The sequence below is a fragment of the Passer domesticus genome, chromosome 33, assembly GCF_036417665.1.
Source record: "Passer domesticus isolate bPasDom1 chromosome 33, bPasDom1.hap1, whole genome shotgun sequence".
Taxonomy (NCBI): domain Eukaryota; kingdom Metazoa; phylum Chordata; class Aves; order Passeriformes; family Passeridae; genus Passer; species Passer domesticus.
The window spans coordinates 1,012,414-1,038,709 of record NC_087506.1 but is presented as its reverse complement, the minus strand read 5'-3'; the positions used below and the strand labels follow the sequence as shown (position 1 = coordinate 1,038,709).

The 26,296-nt window shown below is 58.3% G+C and overlaps 1 protein-coding gene and 1 long non-coding RNA gene across 2 annotated transcripts in view; both read left to right on the top strand.

The window, feature by feature from the left end:
* Nucleotides 1–25,250, top strand: part of LOC135288552 (kallikrein-14-like) — a 31,067-nt gene extending 5,817 nt beyond the window's left edge. Inside the window, exons 2-6 of the mRNA XM_064401942.1 lie at nucleotides 5,394–5,477; nucleotides 16,642–16,804; nucleotides 19,646–19,893; nucleotides 23,612–23,748; nucleotides 25,041–25,250. Coding sequence (XP_064258012.1) covers nucleotides 5,394–5,477; nucleotides 16,642–16,804; nucleotides 19,646–19,893; nucleotides 23,612–23,748; nucleotides 25,041–25,190 — 782 coding nt within the window. The 3' untranslated portion in view covers nucleotides 25,191–25,250. The remainder of the gene's footprint in view (nucleotides 1–5,393; nucleotides 5,478–16,641; nucleotides 16,805–19,645; nucleotides 19,894–23,611; nucleotides 23,749–25,040) is intronic.
* Nucleotides 3,597–4,120, top strand: LOC135288421 (uncharacterized). Its single transcript, XR_010351539.1, has 3 exons — nucleotides 3,597–3,698; nucleotides 3,763–3,908; nucleotides 3,950–4,120. It is a non-coding gene; the product is annotated as an uncharacterized LOC135288421 (long non-coding RNA).
* Nucleotides 25,251–26,296: the final 1,046 nt, after the last annotated feature.

Sequence of the window (26,296 nt, the reverse complement as noted above, 5' to 3'; positions counted from 1 at the left end):
GCCACCCCAGTGTCCCCAGTGTCCCCAGTGCCACCCCAGAGTCCCCAGTGTCCCCAGTGCCACCCCAGTGTCACCCCCAGTGCCACCCCAGTGTCCCCAGTGCCACCCCAGTGCCACCCCAGTGCCACCCCAGTGCCACCCCAGAGTCCCCAGTGCCACCCCAGTGTCCCCAGTGTCCCCAGTGCCACCCCAGTGTCCCCAGTGCCACCCCAGTGTCCCCAGTGTCCCCAGTGCCACCCCAGTGTCCCCAGTGTCCCCAGTGCCCCCAGTGCCACCCCAGTGTCACCCCCAGTGCCACCCCAGTGTCCCCAGTGCCACCCCAGTGTCCCCAGTGTCCCCAGTGCCACCCCAGAGTCCCCAGTGTCCCCAGTGCCACCCCAGTGTCACCCCCAGTGCCACCCCAGTGTCCCCAGTGTCCCCAGTGCCACCCCCGCTGTCCCAGCGCGGGTGGGGGCGGGGCTGCGCTCCCCTCCCGGCCCGGAGGTGACAGCGGTGACACAGGGGTGGCACAGGGGTGGCACACATGTGACACACAGGTGACACACGGGTGACACACGGCTGGCACACGGTGGCACCGGCGGGACCGGTCAGGCCCCGCCCCCCGCGCTGGCGCTGTCGGTGTCGCTGTCGCTGTCGCTGTCACTGTCGCCGGCCGGGGGTGCGGCCACTGCCGGGCCCCCTCAGGTGTCACCTCAGGTGTCACTTGTGTCCCCTCAGGTGTCACCTGGGGGCTCCTCATTGTCCCTGTGTCCCCTCAGGTGTCTCTTTGTGATCCCCTCAGGTGTCACCTGTGTCCCCTCAGGTGTCCCTTTGTGATCCCCAGTGTCACCTGTGTCCCCTCAGGTGTCACCTGTGTCCCCTCAGGTGTCCCTTTGTGATTCGCTGTGTCACCTCAGGTGTCACTTGTGTCCTCTCATCGTCCCCTCAGGTGCCCCTCAGGTGTCCCCTCAGTGTCACCTGTGTCCCACCTGTGTCCCCGTGGGTGTCCCTGTGTCCCCTCATTGTCACCTGTGTCCCACCTGTGTCCCCGTGGGTGTCCCTGTGTCCCCTCATTGTCACCTGTGTCCCACCTGTGTCCCCGTGGGTGTCCCTGTGTCCCCTCATTGTCACCTGTGTCCCACCTGTGTCCCCGTGGGTGTCCCTGTGTCCCCTCAGTGTCAGATGTGTCCCACCTGTGTCCCCGTGGGTGTCCCTGTGTCCCCTCATTGTCACCTGTGTCCCACCTGTGTCCCCCTGGGTGTCCCTGTGTCCCCTCATTGTCACCTGTGTCCCACCTGTGTCCCCCTGGGTGTCCCTGTGTCCCCTCAGTGTCAGATGTGTCCCCTCAGGTGTCCCCGTGGGTGTCCCTGTGTCCCCTCAGGTGTCCCCCCGGTGCCAGGTCCCACACGAAGGGCTGGGACAGGTGAGGGCGGGGGGGACTCGGGGGAGGGGACACAGCAGGGGACACAGCTGGGGTCACCTGTCACACCTGAGGGGACACAGCTGGGGACACCTGAGGGGACACAGCTGGGGACACAGCTGGGGGGGAGGGGACACAGCAGGGGACACACCTGGGGTCACCTGTCACACCTGAGGGGACACAGCTGGGGACACCTGAGGGGACACACCTGGGGACACCTGGGGTCACAGCAGGGGACACACCTGGGAACACAGCTGGGGTCACCTGTCACACCTGAGGGGACACAGCTGGGGACACCTGAGGGGACACACCTGGGGACACCTGGGGTCACAGCAGGGGACACACCTGGGAACACAGCTGGGGTCACCTGTCACACCTGAGGGGACACAGCTGGGGACACCTGAGGGGACACACCTGGGGACACCTGGGGTCACAGCAGGGGACACACCTGGGAACACAGCTGGGGTCACCTGTCACACCTGAGGGGACACAGCTGGGGACACCTGAGGGGACACACCTGGGGACACCTGGGGTCACAGCAGGGGACACACCTGGGAACACAGCTGGGGTCACCTGTCACACCTGAGGGGACACAGCTGGGGACACACCTGGGGGAGGGGTCACAGCTGGGGATCAGGATCAGAACTGGGATCAGGATCGGGATCGGGATCAGAACTGGGATCAGGATCGGGATCGGGATCGGGATCAGGATCAGGATCGGGATCAGGATCGGGATCAGGATCAGGATCAGGGATCGGGATCAGGATCAGGATCGGGATCAGGATCAGGACTGGGATCAGGATCGGGATCGGGATTGGGATCGGGATCGGGATCGGGATCAGGATCAGGATTGGGATCAGGATCGGGATCGGGATCAGGATCAGGATTGGAATCGTGATCAAGACTAGAATCAGAATCAGGATCAGGACAGGGATTAGGACCAGGATGGGGATCAGGACTAGGATTGGGATCAGGATTAGGCTCAGGATCAGAATTAGGACCCAGATCAAGACCCAGACCAGGACCAAGATAAGGCCGGGGATCGGGTTTAGGACCCGGATCAGGGTTCGGACCCAGACCAGGATCTGAACAGGGGCCAGGACCGGGATCAGGGTCAGGATCAGGATCAGGATCAAGATAAGGACAGGGATTGGGATTAGGACCCAGATCAGGGTTCGGACCAGGGTTAGGACCAGGACCTTGACCGGGATCAGGATTAGGCTCAGGATCAGGACCGGGACCGGGACCAAGATACGAACGGGGATTGGGATTAGAACCCGGATCAGGGTTCGGACCCAGACCAGGATCTGAACAGGGGCCAGGACCGGGATCAGGATCAGGATCAGGACTGGGACCAGGACTGGGGTCAGGATCAGGATCGGGATCAGGATCAGGATCGGGATCAGGACTGGGATCAGAATTAGGCTCAGGACCGGTATCAGGATCAGGACCAGGATCAGGATCAGGACCGGGATCAGGATCAGAATTAGGCTCAGATCAGGACCGGGATCAGGACCAGGATCAGGATCGGGATCAGGATCAGGATCAGGACGAGGATCAGGATCAGGATCAGGATCAGGACGAGGATCGGGATCAGGATCAGGACGAGGATCAGGATCGGGATCAGGATCAGGATCAGGATCAGGATCGGGATCAGGATTAGGATCAGGCCGAGGATCGGGATCAGGATCAGGACCGGGATTAGGCTCAGGACCAGGATCAGGCCGAGGATCGGGATCAGGATCAGGACGAGGACCGGGATCAGGACCGGAACCGAGCTCAGGGCCGGGCTCAGCAGTGGGGGAGGGGCCGCTTCTCCTCCCCTCCCCCCCCTCGGGCGCTTCCTCGCCGGGCCCCTCCCCCACCCGGTGCGGGGGCTCCTCCCGGGGGCCCCTCCCTCCCCCGCGTCACCGCCCCTCCCCCACCCCCATCCCGCCCCTCCCCCACCCACCCTCCCCCTATAAGAGCTCCCGGCCCGACCCAGGTGAGCGCGAGCCAGGTGAGACCGAGACAGGTGAGAGCCAGGTGAGACCGAGACAGGTGAGAGCCAGGTGAGAGCCAGGTGAGAGCCGGGTGAGACCCAGGGGAATCCGAGCCAGGTGAGAGCCGGGTGAGATCCAGGTGAGAGCCGGGTGAGATCCAGGTGAGACCGAGCCAGGTGAGACCGAGCCAGGTGAGATCCAGGTGAGCGCGAGCCAGGTGAGACCGAGACAGGTGAGAGCCGGGTGAGAGCCAGGTGAGATCCAGGTGAGACCCAGGTGAGCGCGAGCCAGGTGAGACCGAGACAGGTGAGAGCCAGGTGAGATCCAGGGGAATCTGAGCCAGGTGAGAGCCAGGTGAGCCCCGATCCAGGTGAGAGCCAGGTGAGCCCCGATCCAGGTGAGACTGTGTCAGGTGAGATCCAGGTGAGGTCCGGGTGAATCCGAGCCAGGTGAGATCCAGGTCAGATCCAGATGAGCCTGATCCAGGTGAGTCTCATCCAGGTGAGCCTGATCCAGGTGAGATGCAGGTGAGTCTCATCCAGGTGAGCCTGATCCAGGTGAGATGCAGGTGAGTGAGCCCTGATCCAGGTGAGCCTGATCCAGGTGAGCCTGATCCAGGTGAGTCGGAGCCAGGTGAGTCCCGATCCAGATGAGTGAGCCCCGATCCAGGTGAGTCCCAGCCAGGTGAGATCCAGGTGAGTCCGAGCCAGGTGAGTCCGAGCCAGGTGAGTCCGAGCCAGGTGAGTCCGAGCCAGGTGAGTGAGCCCCGATCCAGGTGAGTCTGATCCAGATGAGCCCGATCCAGTGAGATCCATCCAGGTGAGTTCTGACCCAGGTGGGATTTTTTGGAGAATTTTGGGGTTTGGGATCCAGGTAGCCGGGAGGGGGCGTGGCCAAAATCCAGATAGAATTTGGAGGGGGGGGCGTGGCCACAATGCAGGTGGGATGTGGGGGGAATTTTGGGGGTTTGGATCCAGGTGAGATCCCACCTGGATCCCACCCGGATTCCACCTGGATCCAAATTCCCCCAAAATCCCCCCAGATCCCACCTGGATTTTACCTGGATCTCACCTGGCTCTCACCTGGATTCATGAGCCCCAAAATTCCCCCCAAAATCCCCCCAGATTTTACCTGGATCCCACCTGGCTCTCACCTGGCTCTCACCTGGATTCATGAGCCCCAAAATTCCCAAAATTTCCCCAAATCCCACCTGGGTTTTACCTGGATCTCACCTGAACCCACCTGAAATCATGATCCTCAAAATTCCCACAAAATTTCCACAAAATGCCCCCCAAATTCAGCCCAAAAATCCCCAAATTCCTCCCAAATCCCCAAAATTTCCCCAAAATCCCCAAAATTCCCCAAAATCCCCTCCAAAAATCCCCAAAATTCCCCCGAATTTCCCCCCAAAAATCCCAAAAATTCCCCCCAAATTTCCCCACAAAATCCCCCAAATTTCCCCACAAAATCCCCCAAATTCCCCCAAAAATTCCAAAAATTCTCCCCAAAAAATCCCAAAAGATTCCCCCAAAATCCCTCCAAAAATCCCTAAAATCCCCCTATAAAATCCCAAAATTTCCCCCCAAAATCCCCCAAATTCCCCCCAAAATTCAAAAAATTCACCCCAAAAATCCCAAAAATTCCCCCCAAAAATCCCCCCAAAATCCCCAAAAAATTCCCCCAAAATCCCTCCAAAAATCCCTAAAATCCCCCCAAAATCCCCCAAAATTCCAAAAATTCCCCCTAAAAATCCCCAAAAAATCCCCCAAAATTCCAAAAATTCCCCCCAAAAAATCCCCCACAATTCCAAAAATTCCCCCCAAAAAATCCCAAAAAAATCCCCAAAAATTCCCCCAAATTTCCCCCAAAAAATCCCCCACAATTCCAAAAATTCCCCCAAAAGAATGCCAAAAAAATCCCCAAAAATTCCCCCCAAAAATCCCCGAACCCCTCTGGCCCCGCCCCTTTAACCCCCTCTCTGCCGGTGGTTTTTCTCTCTCTGCCGTTCCCAGCAATGGCTCCCGGAGCCTTCATCCCCCTCCCGCTGCTCCTCCTCCTCCTCCTCCTCCTCCCGCGGGCGCGCGGCGGCCAGGAGCGTGAGTGGGGGAGGGGAGCCGCGATTTCGGGAACGGGTCGGGAATTTTGGGGAATTTCGGGAATGGTTTGGGGAATTTTGGGCAGTTTTTGGGAATTGTTTCGGGAATTTCAGGAATGGTTTCAGGAATTTTGGGCAATTTTTGGAATGGTTTGGGGAATTTTGGGAATGGTTTCGGGAATTTTGGGCAATTTCAGGAATGGTTTCAGGAATTTTTGGGCAATTTTGGGAATTGTTTGGGGAATTTTGGGCAATTTCGGGAATTGTTTTGGAAATTTTCAGGCAATTTTGGGGATGGTTTGGGGAATTTTGGGCAATTTTGGGAGTGGTTTCGAGAATTTTGGGAATTGTTTGGGGAATTTTGGGCAATTTCAGGAATGGTTTCAGGAATTTTGGGCAATTTTGGGAATGGTTTGGGGAATTTTGGGAATGGTTTGGGGAATTTTGGGGAATTTTGGGAATGGTTTGGGGAATTTTGGGAATGGTTTGGGGAATTTTGGGGAATTTTGGGAATGGTTTGGGGAATTTTGGGGATGGTTTGGGGAATTTTGGGGATGGTTTGGGGAATTTTTGGGCAATTTTGGGAATTGTTTTGGGGAATTTTGGGAATGGTTTTGAATAATTTTGGGGAATTTCAGGAATGGTTTCGGGAATTTCCGGGATGGTTTGGGGAATTTCGGGGAATTTTGAGAATTTCAGGAATGGTTTTGGGAATAATTTTGGACATTGTTGGAATCATTTTGGGAATTTTGGGACTTTCAGGAATTATTTTGGGAATTTCAGGAATAATTTCTGGAATTTTGGGAACAATTTTGTGAATTTCAGGCATGGTTTGAGAATTTTTGGGCAATTTTGGGAATGGTCTGGGCAATTTTGGGAATGGTTTGGGGAATTTTGGGAATGGTTTGGGGAATTTTGGGAATGGTCTCAGGAAGTTTGGGGAATTTCAGGAATTTTTTCAGGAATTTTGGGCAATTTCAGGAATTTTTTCAGGAATTTTGGGAATGGTTTGGGAATTTCGGGAATGGTTTGGGGAATAATTTTGGGCATTTCTGGAATTATTTTAGGAATTTTGGGAATGATTTGGGGAATTATTTTGGGAATTTTGGGAATTGTTTCAGGAATTTTGGGGTTTTGGGAATTCCAGTTTTGGGGTTTTGGGGTTGAGGGATTTGGGATTTTGGGTTTTGGGATTTGGTGATTTTGGGGTTTGGGTTTTTTGGGTTTGGGGATTTCGGGGTTTGGGTTTTTTGAGTTTTGGGCTTTGGAGTTTGGGATTTTGGGTTTTGGGGATTTTGGGATTTGGGGTTTGGGGTTTTTGGGGATTTTGGGGGTTTGGTTTTTTGGGGGTTTGGGGTTCGGGCTTTGAGGTTTTGGGATTTTGGGTTTGGGGTTTTTGGGGATTTTGGGATTTGGGGGTTTTGAGGAACTTTGGTTTTGGGATTTTGAGGTTTGGGATTCTGGGGATTTGGGGGTTGAGGTTTGGGGTTTGGGGGTTTGGGATTTGGGGTTTTTGGTGTTTTGGGTTTTGGGATTCTGGGGGTTTGGGGTTTGGGGTTTAGGATTCTGGGGATTTGGGGTTTGGGGTTTGGGATTCTGGAGATTTGGGGGTTGAGGTTTGGGAATTTGGGGTTTGGGATTTGGGGTTTGGGATTCTGGGGATTTGGGGTTTGGGATTCTGGGGATTTGGGGTTTGGGGTTTGGGGTTTTTGGGGTTTGGGATTCTGGGGATTTGGGGTTTGAGGTTTGGGAATTTGGGGGTTGAGGTTTGGTTATTGGGGTTTGGGGTTTGGGATTCTGGGGATTTGGGGGTTGAGGTTTGGGGTTTGGGAATTTGGGGTTTGAAGTTTGGTTTTTGGGGTTTGGGGTTTTCGGGTTTTGCGGTTTTGGGGTTTTGATTTCTGGTGGTTTTGGGGTTTTTGGGAGTCCCCCGGGGTCCCGTCGGATCCGTCCCCCTCGGAATTCCCGGGAGTTTCCGACCCCATCCCGGCGTTCCTCGCCCCAAATCCGCCACTCCCGGGCGGGACCCCCAAACCTCGGGGCCACCCCCAAACTTCCCGGTCACTCAGGGCGGTCACTCAGGGTGGACAAGGGGTCCAGGTGGTCAGGGTGGTCACTCAGGGCGGACACTCAGGGTGGTCACTCAAGGTGGCCCCAAGGTCCAGGTGGTCACTCAGGGTGGTCGAGGGGTCAAGATGGTCACTCAAGGTGGTCACTCTCAAGGTGGTCACGGTGCTCATGGTCAGGGTGGTCACGGTGCTCATGGTCAAGGTGGTCACTGTCCAGGTGGTCACTCTCAAGGTGGTCACATGGTCAAGGTGGTTGCTGTCCAGGTGGCTTCAGGGTGCTCATGGTCAAGGTGGTCCCAATGTCCAGGTGGTCACTCTCAGGGTGGTCACAGGGTCCAGATGGTGCCAAGGTCCAGGTGGTCACTCTCAAGGTGCTCATGGTCAAGGTGGTCACTCAAGGTGGACACAAGGCCAAGGTGGTCACTCTCAGGGTGGTCAAAGTGGTTACAGGTCAAGGTGGTCACTCTGGTCGTGGTTAGGATGGTCACTGTCCAGGTGGTCACAATGTCCAGTTGGTCAGTCCCAGGGTGGTCAAGGTGCTCATGGTCAAGGTGGTCCCAAGGTCCAGGTGGTCACAGGGTCCAGGTAGTCAAGAAGTCCAGGTGGCCACTCTCAAGGTGCTCATGGTCAAGGTGGCCCCAAGGTGCAGGTGGTCATTCAAGGCAGTCACAGGTCAAGGTGGTCACAGGGCTCAGGTGCTCATGGTCAAGGTGGTCACTCCTAAGGTGGTCATGAAGTCTGGGTAGTCCCAAGGTGCAGGTGGTCACTCAAGGCAGTCACAGGTCCAGGTGGTCACTCTGGTCATGGTCCAGGTGGTCACAATGTCCAGGTGGTCACTCTCAAGGTGGTCACATGGTCAAGTTGGTCACAGGGTCCAGGTGGTCACAGGGTCAAGGTGGTCACAGGGTGAAGGTGGTCACTCTCAGGGTGGTCACTGTCCAGGTGGTCCCAAGGTGCAGGTGGTCACTGTCCAGGTGGTCTCAGAATCACTCATGGTAAGGTGGCCATAAAGTCCAGGTGGTCACTGTCAGGGTGGACAAGGTGTCAAGGTGACCCCAAGGTCCATGTGGTCACAGGTCCAGGTGGTCACTCTCAAGGTGCTCATGGTCAAGGTGGCCCCAAGGTCCAGGTGGTCACTCTGGTCATGGTGCAGGTGGTCACTGTCCAGGTGGTCCCAATGTCCAGGTGGTCATGAAATCCAGGTGGTCACTCTTAGGGTGGTCAAGGTGGTCATGGCCAAGGTGGCCCCAAGGTGCAGGTGGTCATTCAAGGCAGTCACAGGTCCAGGTGGTCACTCTGGTCACGGTTAAGGTGGTCACTGTCCAGGTGGTCACATGGTCCAGGTGGTCATGGTCAAGGTGGTCATGAAGTCCAGGTGGTCACTCTCAGGGTGGTCCCAAGGCCCAAGTGGTCACAGGTCCAAGTGGTGCCAATGTCCAGTTGGTCAGTCCCAGGGTGGTCAAGGTGCTCATGGTCAAGGTGGTCCCAAGGTCCAGGTGGTCACAGGGTCCAGGTGGTCATGGTCAAGGTGGTCACTGTCAGGGTGGACAAGGTGTCAAGGTGACTCCAAGATCCAGGTGGTCATGATCAAGGTGGTCACTCAAGGTGCTCATGGTCAAGGTGGCCCCACGGTCCAGGTGGTCAATCAAGGCAGTCACAGGTCCAGGTGGTCACTCTGGTCATGGTTAAGGTGGTCACTGTCCAGGTGGTCACATAGTCAAGGTGGTCACAGGGTCAAGGTGGTCCCAATGTCCAGGTGGCCACTCTCAAGGTGCTCATGGTGCTCATGGTCAAGGTGGCTCCAAGGTGCAGGTGGTCAAGGTGGTCACGAAGTCCAGGTGGTCACTCTCATGGTGGTCGTGGTCAAGGTGGTTGCAAGATCCAGGTGGTCACAGGGTCCAGGTGGTGTCAAGGTCCAGGTGGTCGCTCAAGGTGGTCACAGGTCAAGGTGGTCATGAAGACCAGGTGGTCACTCTCAAGATGCTCATGGTCAAGGTGGCCCCACGGTCCAGGTGGTCAATCAAGGCAGTCACAGGTCCAGGTGGTCACTCTGGTCATGGTTAAGGTGGTCACTGTCCAGGTGGTCACATGGTCCAGGTGGTCACAGGTCAAGGTGGTCCCAATGTCCAGGTGGTCACTCTCAGGGTGGTCGCGGTCAAGGTTGTTGCAAGGTCCAGGTGGTCACAGGGTCATGGTGGTCACTCTCAGAGTGGTCACAGGGTCAAGGTGGTGCCAAGGTCCAGGTGGTCACTCTCAAGGTGGTCACAGGTCAAGGTGGTCATGAAATCCAGGTGGTCACTGTCAGGGTGGTCAAGGTGGTCATGGTCAAGGTGGCCCCAAGGTGCAGGTGGTCATTCAAGGCAGTCACAGGTCCAGGTGGTCACTCTGGTCATGGTTAAGGTGGTCACTGTCCAGGTGGTCACATGGTCAAGGTGCTCATGGTCAAGGTGGTCCCAATGTCCAGGTGGCCACTCTCAAGGTGCTCATGGTGCTCATGGTCAAGGTGGCTCCAAGGTGCAGGTGGTCAAGATGGTCACGAAGTCCAGGTGGTCACTCTCAAGGTGGTCGTGGTCAAGGTGGTGCCAAGGTCCAGGTGGTCACAGGGTCCAGGTGGTCACTGTCCAGGTGGTCGCTCAAGGTGGTCACAGGTCAAGGTGGTCATGAAGACCAGGTGGTCACTCTCAAGATGCTCATGGCCAAGGTGGCCCCAAGGTGCAGGTGGTCATTCAAGGCAGTCACAGGTCCAGGTGGTCACTCTGGTCATGGTTAAGGTGGTCACTGTCCAGGTGGTCACATGGTCAAGGCAGTCACAGGTCAAGGTGGTCCCAATGTCCAGGTGGTCACTCTCAGGGTGGTCGCGGTCAAGGTTGTTGCAAGGTCCAGGTGGTCACAGGGTCATGGTGGTCACTCTCAGAGTGGTCACAGGGCCCAGGTGGTCCCAAGGTGCAGGTGGTCACTCTCAAGGTGCTCATGGTGGACAAGGTGTCAAGGTGACCCCAAGGTCCAGGTGGTCACAGGGTCCAGGTGGTCACAGGTCAAGGTGGTCACAGGTCCAGGTGGTCACAGGTCCAGGTGGTCACTCTCAGGGTGGTCACTGTCCAGGTGATCACTGTCCAGGTGGTCACTCTCAGGGTGGTCACTGTCCAGGTGGTCACGGTGGCCAGAGAATTCCCAGGAGAGCTTTTCCCACGGGAGGGACCAGCAGTGACCACCAGAATTCCACCTGGACCAGGGGGGACCTGGTGGGACCAGGTGAGCTCAGGTGGGACCACATGTGACCGGGTGGGGTCAGGTGGTTTCAGGTGAGCTCAGGTGGGACCAGGTGAGCTCAGGTGGGACCAGGTGAGCTCAGGTGGGACCACATGCGACCAGGTGGTTTCAGGTGAGCTCAGATGGTTTCAGATGAGCTCAGGTGGGCTCAGATGGTTTCAGGTGAGCTCAGGTGAGCACAGGTGAGCTCAGGTGGGACCAGGTGAGCTCAGGTGAGTTCAGGTTGGACCAGGTGAGCTCAGGTGGGCTCAGATGGTTTCAGGTGAGCTCAGGTGAGCACAGGTGAGCTCAGGTGGGACCAGGTGAGCTCAGGTGGGCTCAGATGGTTTCAGGTGAGCCCAGGTGAGCACAGGTGAGCTCAGGTGGGACCAGGTGAGCCCAGGTGAGCTCAGGTGGGACCAGGTGAGCTCAGGTGGGCTCAGATGGTTTCAGGTGAGCTCAGGTGAGCCCAGGTGGGACCAGGTGGAGCCAGGTGAGCACAGGTGGGACCAGGTGAGCTCAGGTGGGCTCAGATGGTTTCAGGTGAGCTCAGGTGAGCTCAGGTGAGCTCAGGTGGGACCAGGTGGAGCCAGGTGAGCACAGGTGAGCTCAGGTGGAACCAAAGCTCCTCCAGGATGTCCCTGCAATCCGTGGGAGGAGTTCCGGGATTCCAGAGCCAGGGAGGTTCCCCCGTCCCCACCAGTCCAAACCAGTCCCACCAGTCCGGTGGGGCCGATGTCCCAACCCCGAGACACCGGAGCCACGGGGGGGAGGGGCCACTGAGGGACGGGGGCGTGGCCTCCAGGTGGCCGTGGGGCCCGGGTGGTCACAGTCCAGGTGGTCACAGTCCAGGTGGTCACAGTCCAGGTGGTCACAGGTCCTGGTGGTCACTCTCAGAGTGGTCAAGGTGGTTCCAAGGTCCAGGTGGTCACTCTCAAGGTTCTCATGGTCAAGGTGGACTCAAGGTGCAGGTGGTCCCAAGGTTCAGGTGGTTCCAAAGTCCAGGTGGTTCCAAGGTCCAGGTGGCCACAGTTCAGGTGGTCACAGGTCCGGGTGGTTCCAAGGTCCAGGTGGTCACTCTCAAGGTGGTCACTGTCCAGGTGGTTCCAAAGTCCAGGTGGTTCCAAGGTCCAGGTGGTCACAGTCCAGGTGGTCACAGTCCAGGTGGTCACAGGGCTCAGGTAGTCCCAGGTCCAGATTGTCCCAGGTCCAGGTAGTCTCAAGGACCAGGTGGTCACAAGGTCCAGGTGGCCACTGTCCAGGTGGTCCCAAGGATCAGGTGGCCACAGTTCAGGTGGTCATGGGGCTCAGGTTGTCACAGGTTCAAGTGGTCCCAATGTTCAGATGGTCCCAATGTCCAGGTGGTCCCAACGTCCGGGTGGTTCCAAGGTCCAGGTGGTCACTCTCAAGGTGGTCACTGTCCAGGTGGTTCCGAGGTCCAGGTAGTTCCAAGGTCCAGGTGGTCACAGGTCCAGGTGGTCACTCTCAGGGTGGTCACAGAGTTCAGGTGATCACGATCAAGGTGGTCAAGGTGGTTGCAAGTCCAGGTGGCCACAGAGTCAAGGTGGTCAAGGTAGTCCCGAGGTCCAGGTGGTCATGGTCAAGGCAGTCATGAAGTCTAGGTGGTCACTCTCAAGGTGGTCAAGGTGTCCAGGTGGTCACAGGGTCCAGGTGGTCACTCTCAAGGTGGTCAAGGTGTCCAGGTGGTCACAGGGTCCAGGTGGTCAAGCTGGGCATAGGATCAAGGTGATCATGAAGTCCAGGTGGTCACTGTCAAGGTGGTCACAATGTCCAGGTGTTTATGGTCAAGGTGGTCACAAAGTTCAAGTTGTGGTCAAGGTGGCCACAGGTCCAGGTGACCATGGCCAGGGTGGCCACATGGTCAAGGTGGTCAGGGGTTCAAGGTGGTCACAGTCCAGGTGGTCATTGGGGTCATGGTGGTCACTGTCCTGGTGGCCCAAAGAACCAGGTGATGATGGTTGAGGTGGACACAGGCTCCAGGTGACCATGGCCAAGGTGGTCACAGGGTCAAGGTGGTTCCAGGTCCAGGTGGTCACTCTCAAGGTGGCCACAGTCCAGGTGGTCATGGGGTCAAGACGGACACCCTCAAGGTGGTCACAGGTTCAAGGTGCTCCCAAGGTCCAGGTGGTCAGAGGATGAAGGTGGACACAGGACCCAGGTGACCATGGCCAAGGTGCTCACAATGTCCAGGTGGTCATTAGGGTCATGGTGGTCACTGTCCTGGTGGCCCAAAGAACCAGGTGATGATGGTTGAGGTGGACACGGGCTCCAGGTGACCATGGCCAGGGTGGTCACGGGGTCAGGGTGGTCACTTGGGTCCAGGTGGTCACTGTCCAGGTGGCCACAGTCCAGGTGGTCAGGGGTTCAAGGTGGTCACTGTCCAGGTGGTCAGGGGTTCAAGGTGGTCCCAGGTCCAGGTCCCTTTCCAAGGTGGCCCCAGGTGGCCCCGGCCCCACCTGGGCGTGGTTGGAATGTCCTGGGCAGGTGAGGAACCCTGACCCCACCCAGGTGAGACCCTGGGCACACCCAGCTCACCTGGACAGGTGAGGAACCCTGACCCCACCCAGGTGAGACCCTGGGCACACCCAGCTCACCTGGGCAGGTGAGGAACCCTGACCCCACCCAGCTCACCTGGACAGGTGAGGAACCCTGACCCCACCCAGGTGAGACCCTGGGCACACCCAGCTCACCTGGACAGGTGAGGAACCCTGACCCCACCCAGCTCACCTGGACAGGTGAGGAACCCTGACCCCACCCAGCTCACCTGGGCAGGTGAGGGACCCTGGGCACACCCAGATGAGACCCTGGGCACACCCAGGTGAGACCCTGACCCCACCCAGATCACCTGGACAGGTGAGGAACTCTGACCCCACCCAGGTGAGACCCTGGGCACACCCAGCTCACCTGGACAGGTGAGACCCTGGGCACACCCACCCAACTCACCTGGACAGGTGAGGGACCCTGACCTCACCCAGGTGAGACCCTGACCACACCCAGCTCACCTGGGCAGGTGAGGGACCCTGGGCACACCCAGGTGAGACCCTGACCCCACCCAGCTCACCTGGACAGGTGAGGAACCCTGGGCACACCCAGGTGAGACCCTGGGCACACCCAGCTCACCTGGGCAGGTGAGGGACCCTGACCCCACCCAGCTCACCTGGGCAGGTGAGCGACCCTGAGCACACCCAGCTCACCTGGGCAGGTGAGGGACCCTGGGCACACCCAGGTGAGACCCTGGGCACACCCAGCTCACCCGGACAGGTGAGACCCTGGGCACACCCAGGTGAGACCCTGGGCACACCCAGCTCACCTGGGCAGGTGAGGGACCCTGGGCACACCCAGGTGAGACCCTGGGCACACCCAGCTCACCCGGACAGGTGAGACCCTGGGCACACCCAGCTCACCTGGGCAGGTGAGACCCTGGGCACACCCAGCTCACCTGGGCAGGTGAGGAACCCTGACCCCACCCAGGTGAGACCCTGACCCCACCCAGCTCACCTGGGCAGGTGAGGGACCCTGGGCACACCTGGACAGGTGACACCTTGACCACACCCAGCTCACCTGGGCAGGTGAGACCCCGACCCCGCCCAGATGAGCCACGTGACCTCTCAATGACGTCACACCTTCCGGCACACCTGATTGGCCGCCAGCTGAGTTGTCACGTGACCACACCTGGCCCCACCTGGCCCCGCCCAAACCCCAGGGAGCCCCCGGGGGGTTCCGGGATCGACATTTTGGGGCTTTTGGGGATTTTCTGACCCCAAAAATTCAATTTTCCCCTTTTTTGGTCGATTTCCCCCCATTTCCCCCAGATTTTCCTCCTCTTTTCCCCAAAATTCCCTAAAATTTCCTCATTTTTCGGTCAATTCCTCATTTCTTCCTTTCCCCCCCATTTTTTTCCTTCCCCCTCCATTTTCCTGCCATTTTTCCTTTTTTTTTTCAGATTTTTTGCAATTTATTTACTTTTATTTTACCCTTTCCCACCATTTTCACCATTTTTGGGACAAAATTCCCTTTTTTTCTCCCGATTTTTCCCCTGTATTTTTTTCTCCAATTTCCTATTCAATTTCCCCCCATTTTTCCTGTATTTTCACCATTTTTTCCCATTTTTTTTTCCTTTTTCCCCATTTTTTCTCCATTTTCTCCCCATTTTCCCCCATATTTTCTCCTTTTTCTCCCCATTTTTTCCCATTTTTTCACCATTTTTCCCATTTTCTCACAGTTTTCCCCCATTTTTTGCATTTCCCGAGGAGGACGAGTCACGGATATTTCCCCCATTTTTTCCCATTTCTTAACCCATTTTTTCACTGTTTTTCCCCCATTTTTCTCCATTTTTTCCCTGTTTTTCACTGTTTTTCCCCATTTTTTTCTCCATTTTTTCACTGTTTTTTCCCATTTTTTCACTATTTTTCCTATTTTCTCACTGTTTTCCCTGTTTTTCCCCAGTTCCCGAGGAGGAAGGGTCATGGATTTCCCCCCCATTTTTAACCCATTTTTTCACTGTTTTTTCCCCATTTTTTCTCCTTTTTTTCACTGTTTTTTCCCGTTTTTCCCCATTTTTCTCATTTTTCCCATTTTCCCCATTTTTCCCCCCAGTTCCCAAGCAGGACGAGTCGCGCATCACCGGGGCCGGCCCTGCTCGGTGGCCCAGCGGCCGCTCCAGGACATTTCCCCCTTTTTCCCCATTTTTAACCCTTTTTTCCCACTGATTTTTCCCCATTTTTTCACATTTTTTCCCCATTTTTTCCCATTTTTCCACCATTTTTCCCGTTTTCTCACTGTTTTCTCCCATTTTTGCAGTTCCCGAGGAGGACGAGTCACGGATCTTTCCCCCATTTTTTCCCATTTCTTAACCCATTTTTTCCCTGTTTTTCCCCAATTTTTCTCCATTTTTTCACCATTTTTTCCCTTTTTTTCCCTATTTTCTCACTGTTTTCCCTGTTTTTTCCCCCAGTTCCCGAGGAGGACGAGTCATGGATTTCCCCCCCATTTTTAAACCATTTTTTCACTATTTTTTCCCCCATTTTTTCTCAATTTTTTCACCATTTCCCCCCCATTTTTTCTCATTTTTCCCATTTTCCCCCATTTTGCAGTTCCCAAGGAGGACGAGTCGCGCATCATCGGGGCCGGCCCTGCTCGGTGGCCCAGTGGCCGCTCCCGGACATTTCCCCTTTTTCCCCCATTTTTTCCCCATTTTTAACCCTTTTTTCCACTGATTTTTCCCCATTTTTCCCAATTTTTTCTCATTTTTCCCATTTTCCCCGTTTTTTCCCCCAGTTCCCGAGGAGGACGAGTCGCGCATCACCGGGCTGGCCCTGCTCGGTGGCCCAGCGGCCGTTCCAGGACATTTCCCCCATTTTTCCCCCCTTTTTCCCCATTTTCCCCCCATTTTTTCCCATTTTCCCCCCATTTTTCCCGTTTTCTCACCGTTTTCCCCCATTTTGCAGTTCCCGAGGAGGACGAGTCGCGCATCATCGGCGGCCGGCCCTGCTCGGTGGCCCAGTGGCCGCTCCCGGACATTTCCCCATTTTTTCCCCATTTTTAACCCTTTTTTTCCCTGATTTTCCCCCATTTTTCCCCATTTTTTCCCATTTTTTCTCATTTTTCCCGTTTTCCCCCGTTTTCCCCCCAGTTCCCGAGGAGGACGAGTCGCGCATCATCGGCGGCCGGCCCTGCTCGGTGGCCCAGCGGCCGGTCCAGGACATTTCCCCCCTTTTCCCCCATTTTTAACCCTTTTTTTCCCCATTTTCCCCCATTTTCTCCCCATTTTTTCCCATTTTTTCCCATTTTTTCTCATTTTTCCCGTTTTCCCCGTTTTCCCCCCAGTTCCCGAGGAGGACGAGTCGCGCATCATCGGCGGCCGGCCCTGCTCGGTGGCCCAGCGGCCGTTCCAGGTGGCCCTGACCAAGCGGGGGCAGATCCTGTGCGGGGGGAGCCTGGTGGCCGCCCAGTGGGTGCTGACGGCCGCGCACTGCCGGCAGCCAATCAGGTAAATCACACACCTGGGCACACCTGGGCACACCTGAGATACACCTGGGCACACCTGGGACAGGTAACACACACCTGGGATACACCTGGACAGGTCACACACACACCTGGTGGCCGCCCAGTGGGTGCTGACGGCCGCGCACTGCCGGCAGCCAATCAGGTGAGACTCACACCTGGGACAGGTAACACACACCTGGGCACACCTGGGCACACCTGGGACAGGTAACACACACCTGGACACACCTGAGATACACCTGGACAGGTTACACACACACCTGGGCACACCTGGACAGGTCACACACACACCTGGGGGCCCAGTGGGTGCTGACGGCCGCGCACTGCTGCCAGCCAATCAGGGGAGACTCACACCTGGGCACACCTGGGACAGGTAACACACACCTGGGCACACCTGAGATACACCTGGACAGGTTACACACACACCTGGACAGGTCACACACACACCTGGACAGGTCACACACACACCTGGGCACACCTGGACAGGTCACACACACACCTGGACAGGTCACACACACCTGTGATACACCTGGACAGGTCACACACACCTGTGATACACCTGGACAGGTCACACGCACACCTGGGGGCCCAGTGGGTGCTGATGGCTGCGCACTGCCGGCAGCCAATCAGGTGAGACTCACACCTGGGACAGGTTACACACACCTGAGATACACCTGAGATACACCTGGACAGGTCACACACACACCTGGACAGGTCACACACACACCTGGTGGCCGCCCAGTGGGTGCTGCCGGCAGCCAATCAGGTGAGACTCACACCTGGGCACACCTGAGATACACCTGAGATACACCTGGGCACACCTGGACAGGTCACACACACACCTGGGACAGGTCACACACACACCTGGGATACACCTGGACAGGTCACACACACCTGAGATACACCTGGACAGGTTACACACACACCTGGGCACACCTGGGACAGGTCACACACACACCTGGACAGGTCACACACACCTGTGATACACCTGGACAGGTCACACACACACCTGGGGGCCGCCCAGTGGGTGCTGACGGCCGCGCACTGCCGCCAGCCAATCAGGTAAATCACACACCTGGGCACACCTGGGCACACCTGGGCACACCTGGGACAGGTAACACACACCTGAGATACACCTGAGATACACCTGGACAGGTCACACACACACCTGGGACAGGTCACACACACACCTGAGATACACCTGGACAGGTCACACACACACCTGGGACAGGTCACACACACACCTGAGATACACCTGGACAGGTTACACACACACCTGGGCACACCTGGACAGGTCACACACACACCTGGACAGGTCACACACACACCTGGACAGGTCATACACACACCTGGGGGCCCAGTGGGTGCTGACGGCCGCGCACTGCCGCCAGCCAATCAGGGGAGACTCACACCTGGGCACACCTGGTACAGGTAACACACACCTGGGCACACCTGAGATACACCTGGGCACACCTGGACAGGTCACACACACCTGAGGTACACCTGGGCACACCTGAGATACACCTGGACAGGTCACACACACACCTGGGGGCCCAGTGGGTGCTGACGGCCGCGCACTGCCGGCAGCCAATCAGGTGAGACTCACACCTGGGACAGGTAACACACCTGAGATACACCTGGGCACACCTGGACAGGTCACACACACACCTGGGGGCCCAGTGGGTGCTGACGGCCGCGCACTGCCGGCAGCCAATCAGGTGAGACTCACACCTGGGACAGGTAACACACACCTGGGACAGGTGAAACACACCTGAGATACACCTGGGCACACCTGGGCACACCTGGACAGGTCACACACACACCTGGGCACACCTGGCTGGGTGGTGACACATGTCCCAGCTCACCTGTGCTGCAGCCACCTCACCTGTCCCCTCTCACCTGTGCCATGGAGCTCCATCTCACCTGTCCCTCTCACCTGTCCTGTCTCACCTGTCTCACCTGTCTCACCTTTCAGGGAGCTGCAGGTGCTGATCGGCACCAACACCCTGCGGGCAGGTACAGGCCAGGTGCGCTCACCTGTCCCATCTCACCTGTCCATCCCACCTGTCCTGTGTCACCTGTCCCATGGGGCTCTATCTCTCCTGTCTCACCTGTGTCACCTGTGTCATCTGTCCATCTCACCTGTCCCTCTCACCTGTCCCATCTCACCTGTCCTTGCAGGGAGCTGCAGGTGCTGATCGGCACCAACACCTTGCGCGCAGGTACGGGCCAGGTGCGCTCACCTGTCCTGTGTCACCTGTCCCATCTCACCTGTCCCTCTCACCTGTCCATCTCACCTTCTCACCTGTCTCACCTGTCTCACCTGTCCATCTCACCTGTCCATCTCACCTGTCCATCTCACCTTTCAGGGAGCTGCAGGTGCTGTTCGGCACCAACACGCTGCGCGCAGGTACGGGCCAGGTGCGCTCACCTTTCCCATCTCACCTGTCCCATCTCACCTGTCCATCCCACCTTGTCCTGTGTCACCTGTCCCATGGGGCTCTATCTCACCTGTCTCACCTGTGTCACCTGTCCCTCTCACCTGTCCCTCTCACCTGTCTCACCTTTCAGGGAGCTGCAGGTGCTGATCGGCACCAACACCCTGCGTGCAGGTATGGGCCAGGTGCGCTCACCTGTCCTGTGTCACCTGTGTCACCTGTCCCATCTCACCTGTCCATCTCACCTCTCTCACCTGTCTCACCTGTGTCACCTGTGTCACCTTTCAGGGAGCTGCAGGTGCTGATCGGCACCAACACCCTGCGCGCAGGTACGGGCCAGGTGCGCTCACCTGTCTCACCTGTGTCACCTGTGTCACCTGTCCTTTCAGGGAGCTGCAGGTGCTGATCGGCACCAACACGCTGCGCGCAGGTACGGGCCAGGTGCGCCGCGTCTCGCGGCTGCAGGTGCACCCCGGCTACGACCCGCGGCGCAACGACAACGACTTCATGCTGCTGCGGCTGGACGCACCTGTGCGCTTCGGGCCGCGCGTCAAGAGGATCCGCGTGGCCACCAGGTGTCCGCGGGCGGGGCAGAGCTGCAGCGTCAGCGGCTGGGGCACCACCAAGTCACCTGGAGGTACCTGCGCACACCTGGGCACACCTGGGCACACCTGGGCACACCTGGGCACACCTGGGCACAGGTGCGGTGGGTGGGAGGGCTCAGGTGAGGTCACAGGTGAGCGCCAGGTGTGTCACAGGTGAGCCCCAGGTGTCCCCGGGCGGGGCAGAGCTGCAGCGTCAGCGGCTGGGGCACCACCAAGTCACCTGGAGGTACCTGCGCACACCTGGGCACACCTGGGCACAGCTGGGCACAGGTGCGGTGGGTGGGAGGGCTCAGGTGAGGTCACAGGTGAGGGCACAGGTGTGTCACAGGTGTGCCCCAGGTGAGCCCCAGGTGTCCCCGGGCGGGGCAGAGCTGCAGCGTCAGCGGCTGGGGCACCACCGAGTCACCCGGAGGTACCTGGGCACACCTGGGCACACCTGGGCACACCTGGGCACACCTGGGCACAGCTGCGGTGGGTGGGAGGGCTCAGGTGAGGTCACAGGTGAGGGCACAGGTGTGTCCCAGGTGTGTCACAGGTGTGTCCCAGGTGTCCCCGGGCGGGGCAGAGCTGCAGCGTCAGCGGCTGGGGCACCACCAAGTCACCCGGAGGTACCTGCGCACACCTGGGCACACCTGGGGTGGGGTCAGGGGGGGTCACAGGTGTGTCACAGGTGTGTCACAGGTGAGCCCCAGGTGAGCCCCAGGTGTCCCCGGGCGGGGCAGAGCTGCAGCGTCAGCGGCTGGGGCACCACCAAGTCACCTGGAGGTACCTGGGCACACCTGCGCACACCTGGGCACACCTGGGCACACCTGGGCACACCTGGGCACAGGTGTGGGGGGGGTCAGGGGATACCTGGGAGGGCTCAGGTGAGGTCACAGGTGAGGTTTCTGGAGCTCTTTATGAGACCAGGTGAGAGCTCAGGTGGGGCCTCAGGTGAGGTGCCTGGTGTCCCTCAGGTGTCCCCCAGGTCAGTCCCAGGTGTGTCCCAGGTGAGCCCCAGGTGAGCCCCAGGTGTCCCCAGGTGCAGGGCAGAGCTGCAGCGTCAGCGGCTGGGGCACCACCAAGTCACCCGGAGGTACCTGGGGACAGGTGTGGGGGGTCACAGGTGTGCCCCAGGTGAGCCCCAGGTGTGTCACAGGTGTCCCCCAGGTGAGCCCCAGGTGTGTCACAGGTGTGTCACAGGTGAGCCCCAGGTGTCCCCGGACGGGGCAGAGCTGCAGTGTCAGCGGCTGGGGCACCACCAAGTCACCTGGAGGTACCTGGGCACACCTGGGCACAGGTGTGGGGGGTGGGAGGGCTCAGGTGAGGGCACAGGTGAGCGCCAGGTGAGGTCCCAGGTGAGGTCTCAGGTGAGGGCTCAGGTGAGGTCTCAGGTGAGCTTTATGGAGCTCCTTATTGAGATCAGGGGGGTCTCAGGTGAGTCCCAGGTGTGTCACAGGTGTGTCCCAGGTGTATCTCAGGTGTGTCCCAGGTGAGCCCCAGGTGTCCCCGGGCGGGGCAGAGCTGCAGCGTCAGCGGCTGTGGCACCACCCAGTCCCCCGGAGGTACCTGCGCACACCTGGGCACAGGTGTGGGGGGGTCAGGGGGGTCACAGGTGTGTCACAGGTGTGTCACAGGTGAGCCCCAGGTGTCCCCGGGCGGGGCAGAGCTGCAGCATCAGCGGCTGGGGCACCACCAAGTCACCTGGAGGTACCTGCGCACACCTGCGCACACCTGGGCACACCTGGGCACAGCTGGGCACACCTGGGCACAGCTGGGCATAGGTGCGGGGGGTGGGAGGGCTCAGGTGAGGTCACAGGTGAGGGCACAGGTGAGCGCCAGGTGTGTCACAGGTGAGGTCTCAGGTGAGGGCTCAGGTGAGGTCTCAGGTGAGCTTTATGGAGCTCCTTATTGAGACCAGGGGGGTCTTAGGTGAGTCCCAGGTGTGTCCCAGGTGTGTCCCAGGTGTATCTCAGGTGTGTCCCAGGTGTGCCCGGGCGGGGAAGAGCTGCAGCATCAGCGGCTGGGGCACCACCAAGTCACCTGGAGGTACCTGGGCACACCTGGGCACACCTGGGCAGGTCCAGGAAGGGTTTGGGTTCCACCAAGGGTGGGAACGGTCCCGGAATGGGGCAAATCCAGGGGATTTTGGGTTCCAGGTAACCAAAAATGGGGATTTTGGGGGGGTTTTTCCCTCACCTGTGCTCACCTGTGCTCACCTGGATCGATCCAGGAAGGTTTCAGGTCCCAGAATGGGGCAAATCCAGGGAAATTTGGGTTCTTCTGACCCAAAAAAGGGGATTTGGGGGGATTTTCTCTCTCACCTGTGCTCACCTGTCGCTCACCTGTGCTCACCTGGATGGATCCAAGAAGGGTTTGGGTTCCAAAATGGGGCAAATCCAGGGAAATTTGGGTTCTGCTGACCCAAAAATGGGGATTTTTGGGGATTTTTCAGTCTCACCTGTCCCTCACCTGTCCCACCTGTGCTCACCTGTGCTCACCTGGACAGGTCCAGGAAGGGTTCAGGTTCCAGAATGGGTCAAATCCAGGGAATTTTGGGTTGCTCTGACCCAAAAATGGGGATTTTTTGGGTTTCTTTGACCAAAGAAGGGGACTGGGGGGATCTCTCTCTCACCTGTCCAACCTGTGCTCACCTGTGCTCACCTGGATGGGTCCAGGAAGGTTGGGAATGGCACCAAAATGGGGCAAATCCAGGGAAATTTGGGTTTTTCTGACCCAAAAATGGGGATTTTTGGGGATTTTTCAGTCTCACCTGCCCCTCACCTGTCTCACCTGTGCTCACCTGTGCTCACCTGGACGGGTCCAGGAAGGTTTTGGATTCCAGAATGGGGCAAATCCAGGGAATTTTGGGTTGCTCTGACCCAAAAATGGGGATTTTTTGGGTTTCTTTGACCAAAGAAGGGGACTGGGAGGATCTCTCTCTCACCTGTCCAACCTGTGCTCACCTGTGCTCACCTGGACAGGTCCAGGAAGGTTGGGAATGGACCCAAAATGTGGCAAATCCGGGGAAATTTGGGTTTTTCTGACCCAAAAATGGGGATTTTTGGGGATTTTTCATTCTCACCTGCCCCTCACCTGTGCTCACCTGGACGGGTCCAGGAAGGTTTTGGATTCCAGAATGGGGCAAATCCAGGGAATTTTGGTGCCGCTGACACAAAAATGGGAGGTTTTTAGTTTCTTTGACCAAAAAAGGGGATTTGGGGGGATTTCTCCTTCACCTCTCTCACCTGTCCAACCTGTGCTCACCTGTGCTCACCTGGATGGATCCGAGAAGGGTTTGGGTCCCAGAATGGGGCAAATCCGGGGAAATTTGGGTTTTTCTGACCCAAGAAAAGGGGACTGGGGGGATTTTCTCTCTCACCTGTCCCACCTGTGCTCACCTGTGCTCACCTGGACGGGTCCAGGAAGGTTTTGGATTCCAGAATGGGGCAAATCCAGGGAATTTTGGGTTGCTCTGACCCAAAAATGGGATTTTTTTGGTTTCTTTGACCCAAAAAAGGGGATTGGGGGGATTTTCTCTCTCACCTGCCCCACCTGTGCTCACCTGTGCTCACCTGAACGGGTCCAGGAAGGTTGGGAATGGCTCCAAAATGGGGCAAATCCAGGGAAATTTGGGTTTTTCTGACCCAAAAATAGGGATTTTTGGGGATTTTTCAGTCTCACCTGCCCCTCACCTGTCTCACCTGTCTCTCCCCTGTCTCACCTGTCTCTCCCCTGTCTCACCTGTCTCTCCCCTGTCTCACCTGGCAGCCAAGCTGCCGCGGGACCTGCAGTGCGCGCAGGTGCAGACCTTCGGGCCGGAGCAGTGCGCCCGCGCCTACGGCAGCGCCGTCACCCGCAACATGTTCTGCGCAGGCGTGCCCCAGGGCGGCGTCGACTCCTGCCAGGTGAGTCACAGGTGTGCCCCAGGTGTGTGCCAGGTGTGTGCCAGGTGTGTGCAGGTGTGCCCCAGGGCGGCGTCGACTCCTGCCAGGTGAGTCACAGGTGTGCCAGGTGTGCCCCAGGTGAGTGCCAGGTGTGCCCCAGGTGAGTCACAGGTGTGCCAGGTGTGCCCCAGGTGTGTGCCAGGTGTGCCCCAGGGCGGCATCGACTCCTGCCAGGTGAGTCACAGGTGTGTGCCAGGTGTGTGCCAGGTGTGTGCAGGCGTGCCCCAGGGCGGCGTCAACTCCTGCCAGGTGAGTCACAGGTGTGCCAGGTGTGTGCAGGTGTGTGCAGGTGTGCCCCAGGGCGGTGTCGACTCCTGCCAGGTGAGTCACAGGTGTGTCAGGTGTGCCCCAGGTGTGTGCAGGTGTGCCAGGTGTGCCCCAGGGCGGCGTCGACTCCTGCCAGGTGAGTGCAGGTGTGCCAGGTGTGTGCCCAGGTGTGTGCAGGTGTGCCCCAGGGCGGCATTGACTCCTGCCAGGTGAGTGCCAGGTGAGTGCCAGGTGTGTGCCAGGTGTGCCAGGTGTGTGCAGGTGTGCCCCAGGTGTGCCCCAGGGCAGCGTCGACTCCTGCCAGGTGAGTCACACAGGTGCGTGCCAGGTGTGCCCCAGGTGTGTGCAGGTGTGTGCAGGTGTGTGCAGGTGTGCCCCAGGTGTGCCCCAGGGCGGCGTCGACTCCTGCCAGATGAGTGACACAGGTGTGCCAGGTGTGTGCAGGTGTGTGTGCCCCAGGGCAGCATTGACTCCTGCCAGGTGTGTGCCAGGTGTGCCAGGTGTGTACCCAGGTGTGTCCCCGGTATCTCAGGTGTGTCTCAGGTGTCTCAGGTGTCTCACCTGTCTCACCTGTCCCAGGGTGACTCGGGGGGCCCGCTGGTGTGCGGGGGGTACCTGCAGGGCGTGGTCTCACCTGTCCCAGGTGTGTCCCAGGTATCTCAGGTGTGTCCCAGGTGTATCTCAGGTGTCTCACCTGTCTCACCTGTGTCTCACCTGTCCCTTACCTGTCTTGGGTGATTCGGGTGGTCCCCTGGTGTGCGGGGGGTACCTGCAGGGCGTGGTCTCACCTGTCCCAGGTGTGTCTCACCTGTCTCACCTGTCTCACCTGTGCAGGGTGACTCGGGGGGCCCCCTGGTGTGCGGGGGGTACCTGCAGGGCGTGGTCTCACCTGTCCCAGGTGTGTCCCAGGTATCTCAGGTGTATCTCAGGTGTCTCACCTGTCCCAGGTGTGTCTCACCTGTCTCACCTGTGTCTCACCTGTGCAGGGTGACTCGGGGGGCCCCCTGGTGTGCGGGGGGTACCTGCAGGGCGTGGTCTCCTGGGGCCTGGCCGTGTGCGGGCAGCGCGGGAACCCCGGCGTGTACAGCAACGTGTGCCGCGCCAGCGCCTGGATCCGCCGCGTCATCCAGGAGTGACCAACGGAGTGACCACAGTGACCAGAGTGACCAATGGAGTGACCACAGTGACCAACGGAGTGACCAACAGTGACCAATGGGGACCGGAGTGACCAATGGGGACTGACACTGACCAGGAGTGACCAACAGTGACCAACGTGTGCCGCGCCAGCGCCTGGATCCGCCGCGTCATCCAGGAGTGACCGCAGTGACCACAGTGACCAGAGTGACCAATGGAGTGACCACAGTGACCAACGGAGTGACCACAGTGACCAACAGTGACCAGAGTGACCAATGGAGTGACCACAGTGACCAGAGTGACCAATGGAGTGACCACAGTGACCAACGGAGTGACCAGAGTGACCAATGGAGTGACCGCAGTGACCACAGTGACCAGAGTGACCGCAGTGACCACAGTGACCAGAGTGACCAATGGAGTGACCACAGTGACCAACGGAGTGACCACAGTGACCAACGGAGTGACCAGAGTGACCAACGGAGTGTCCACAGTGACCAGAGTGACCACAGTGACCAACGGAGTGACCACAGTGACCAACGGAGTGACCACAGTGACCACAGTGACCAACGGGGACTAACAGTGACCAACAGTGACCAGGAGTGACCAACAGTGACCAACAGTGACCAACGTGTGCCGCGCCAGCGCCTGGATCCGCCGCGTCATCCAGGAGTGACCGCAGTGACCAACGGAGTGACCAACAGTGACCAATGGAGTGACCACAGTGACCAACGGAGTGACCACAGTGACCAGAGTGACCGCAGTGACCAACGGAGTGACCAGAGTGACCAACGGGGACCGGAGTGACCAACGGGGACTAACACTGACCAGGAGTGACCAACAGTGACCAGTGTGTGCCGCGCCAGCGCCTGGATCCGCCGCGTCATCCAGGAGTGACCAACGGAGTGACCAGAGTGACCAACGGAGTGACCAGAGTGACCAACGGAGTGACCACAGTGACCACAGTGACCAACGGAGTGACCAGAGTGACCAACGGAGTGACCAGAGTGACCAACGGAGTGACCACAGTGACCACAGTGACCAACGGAGTGACCAATGCAGTGACCACAGTGACCAGAGTGACCAACAGAGTGACCACAGTGACCAATGG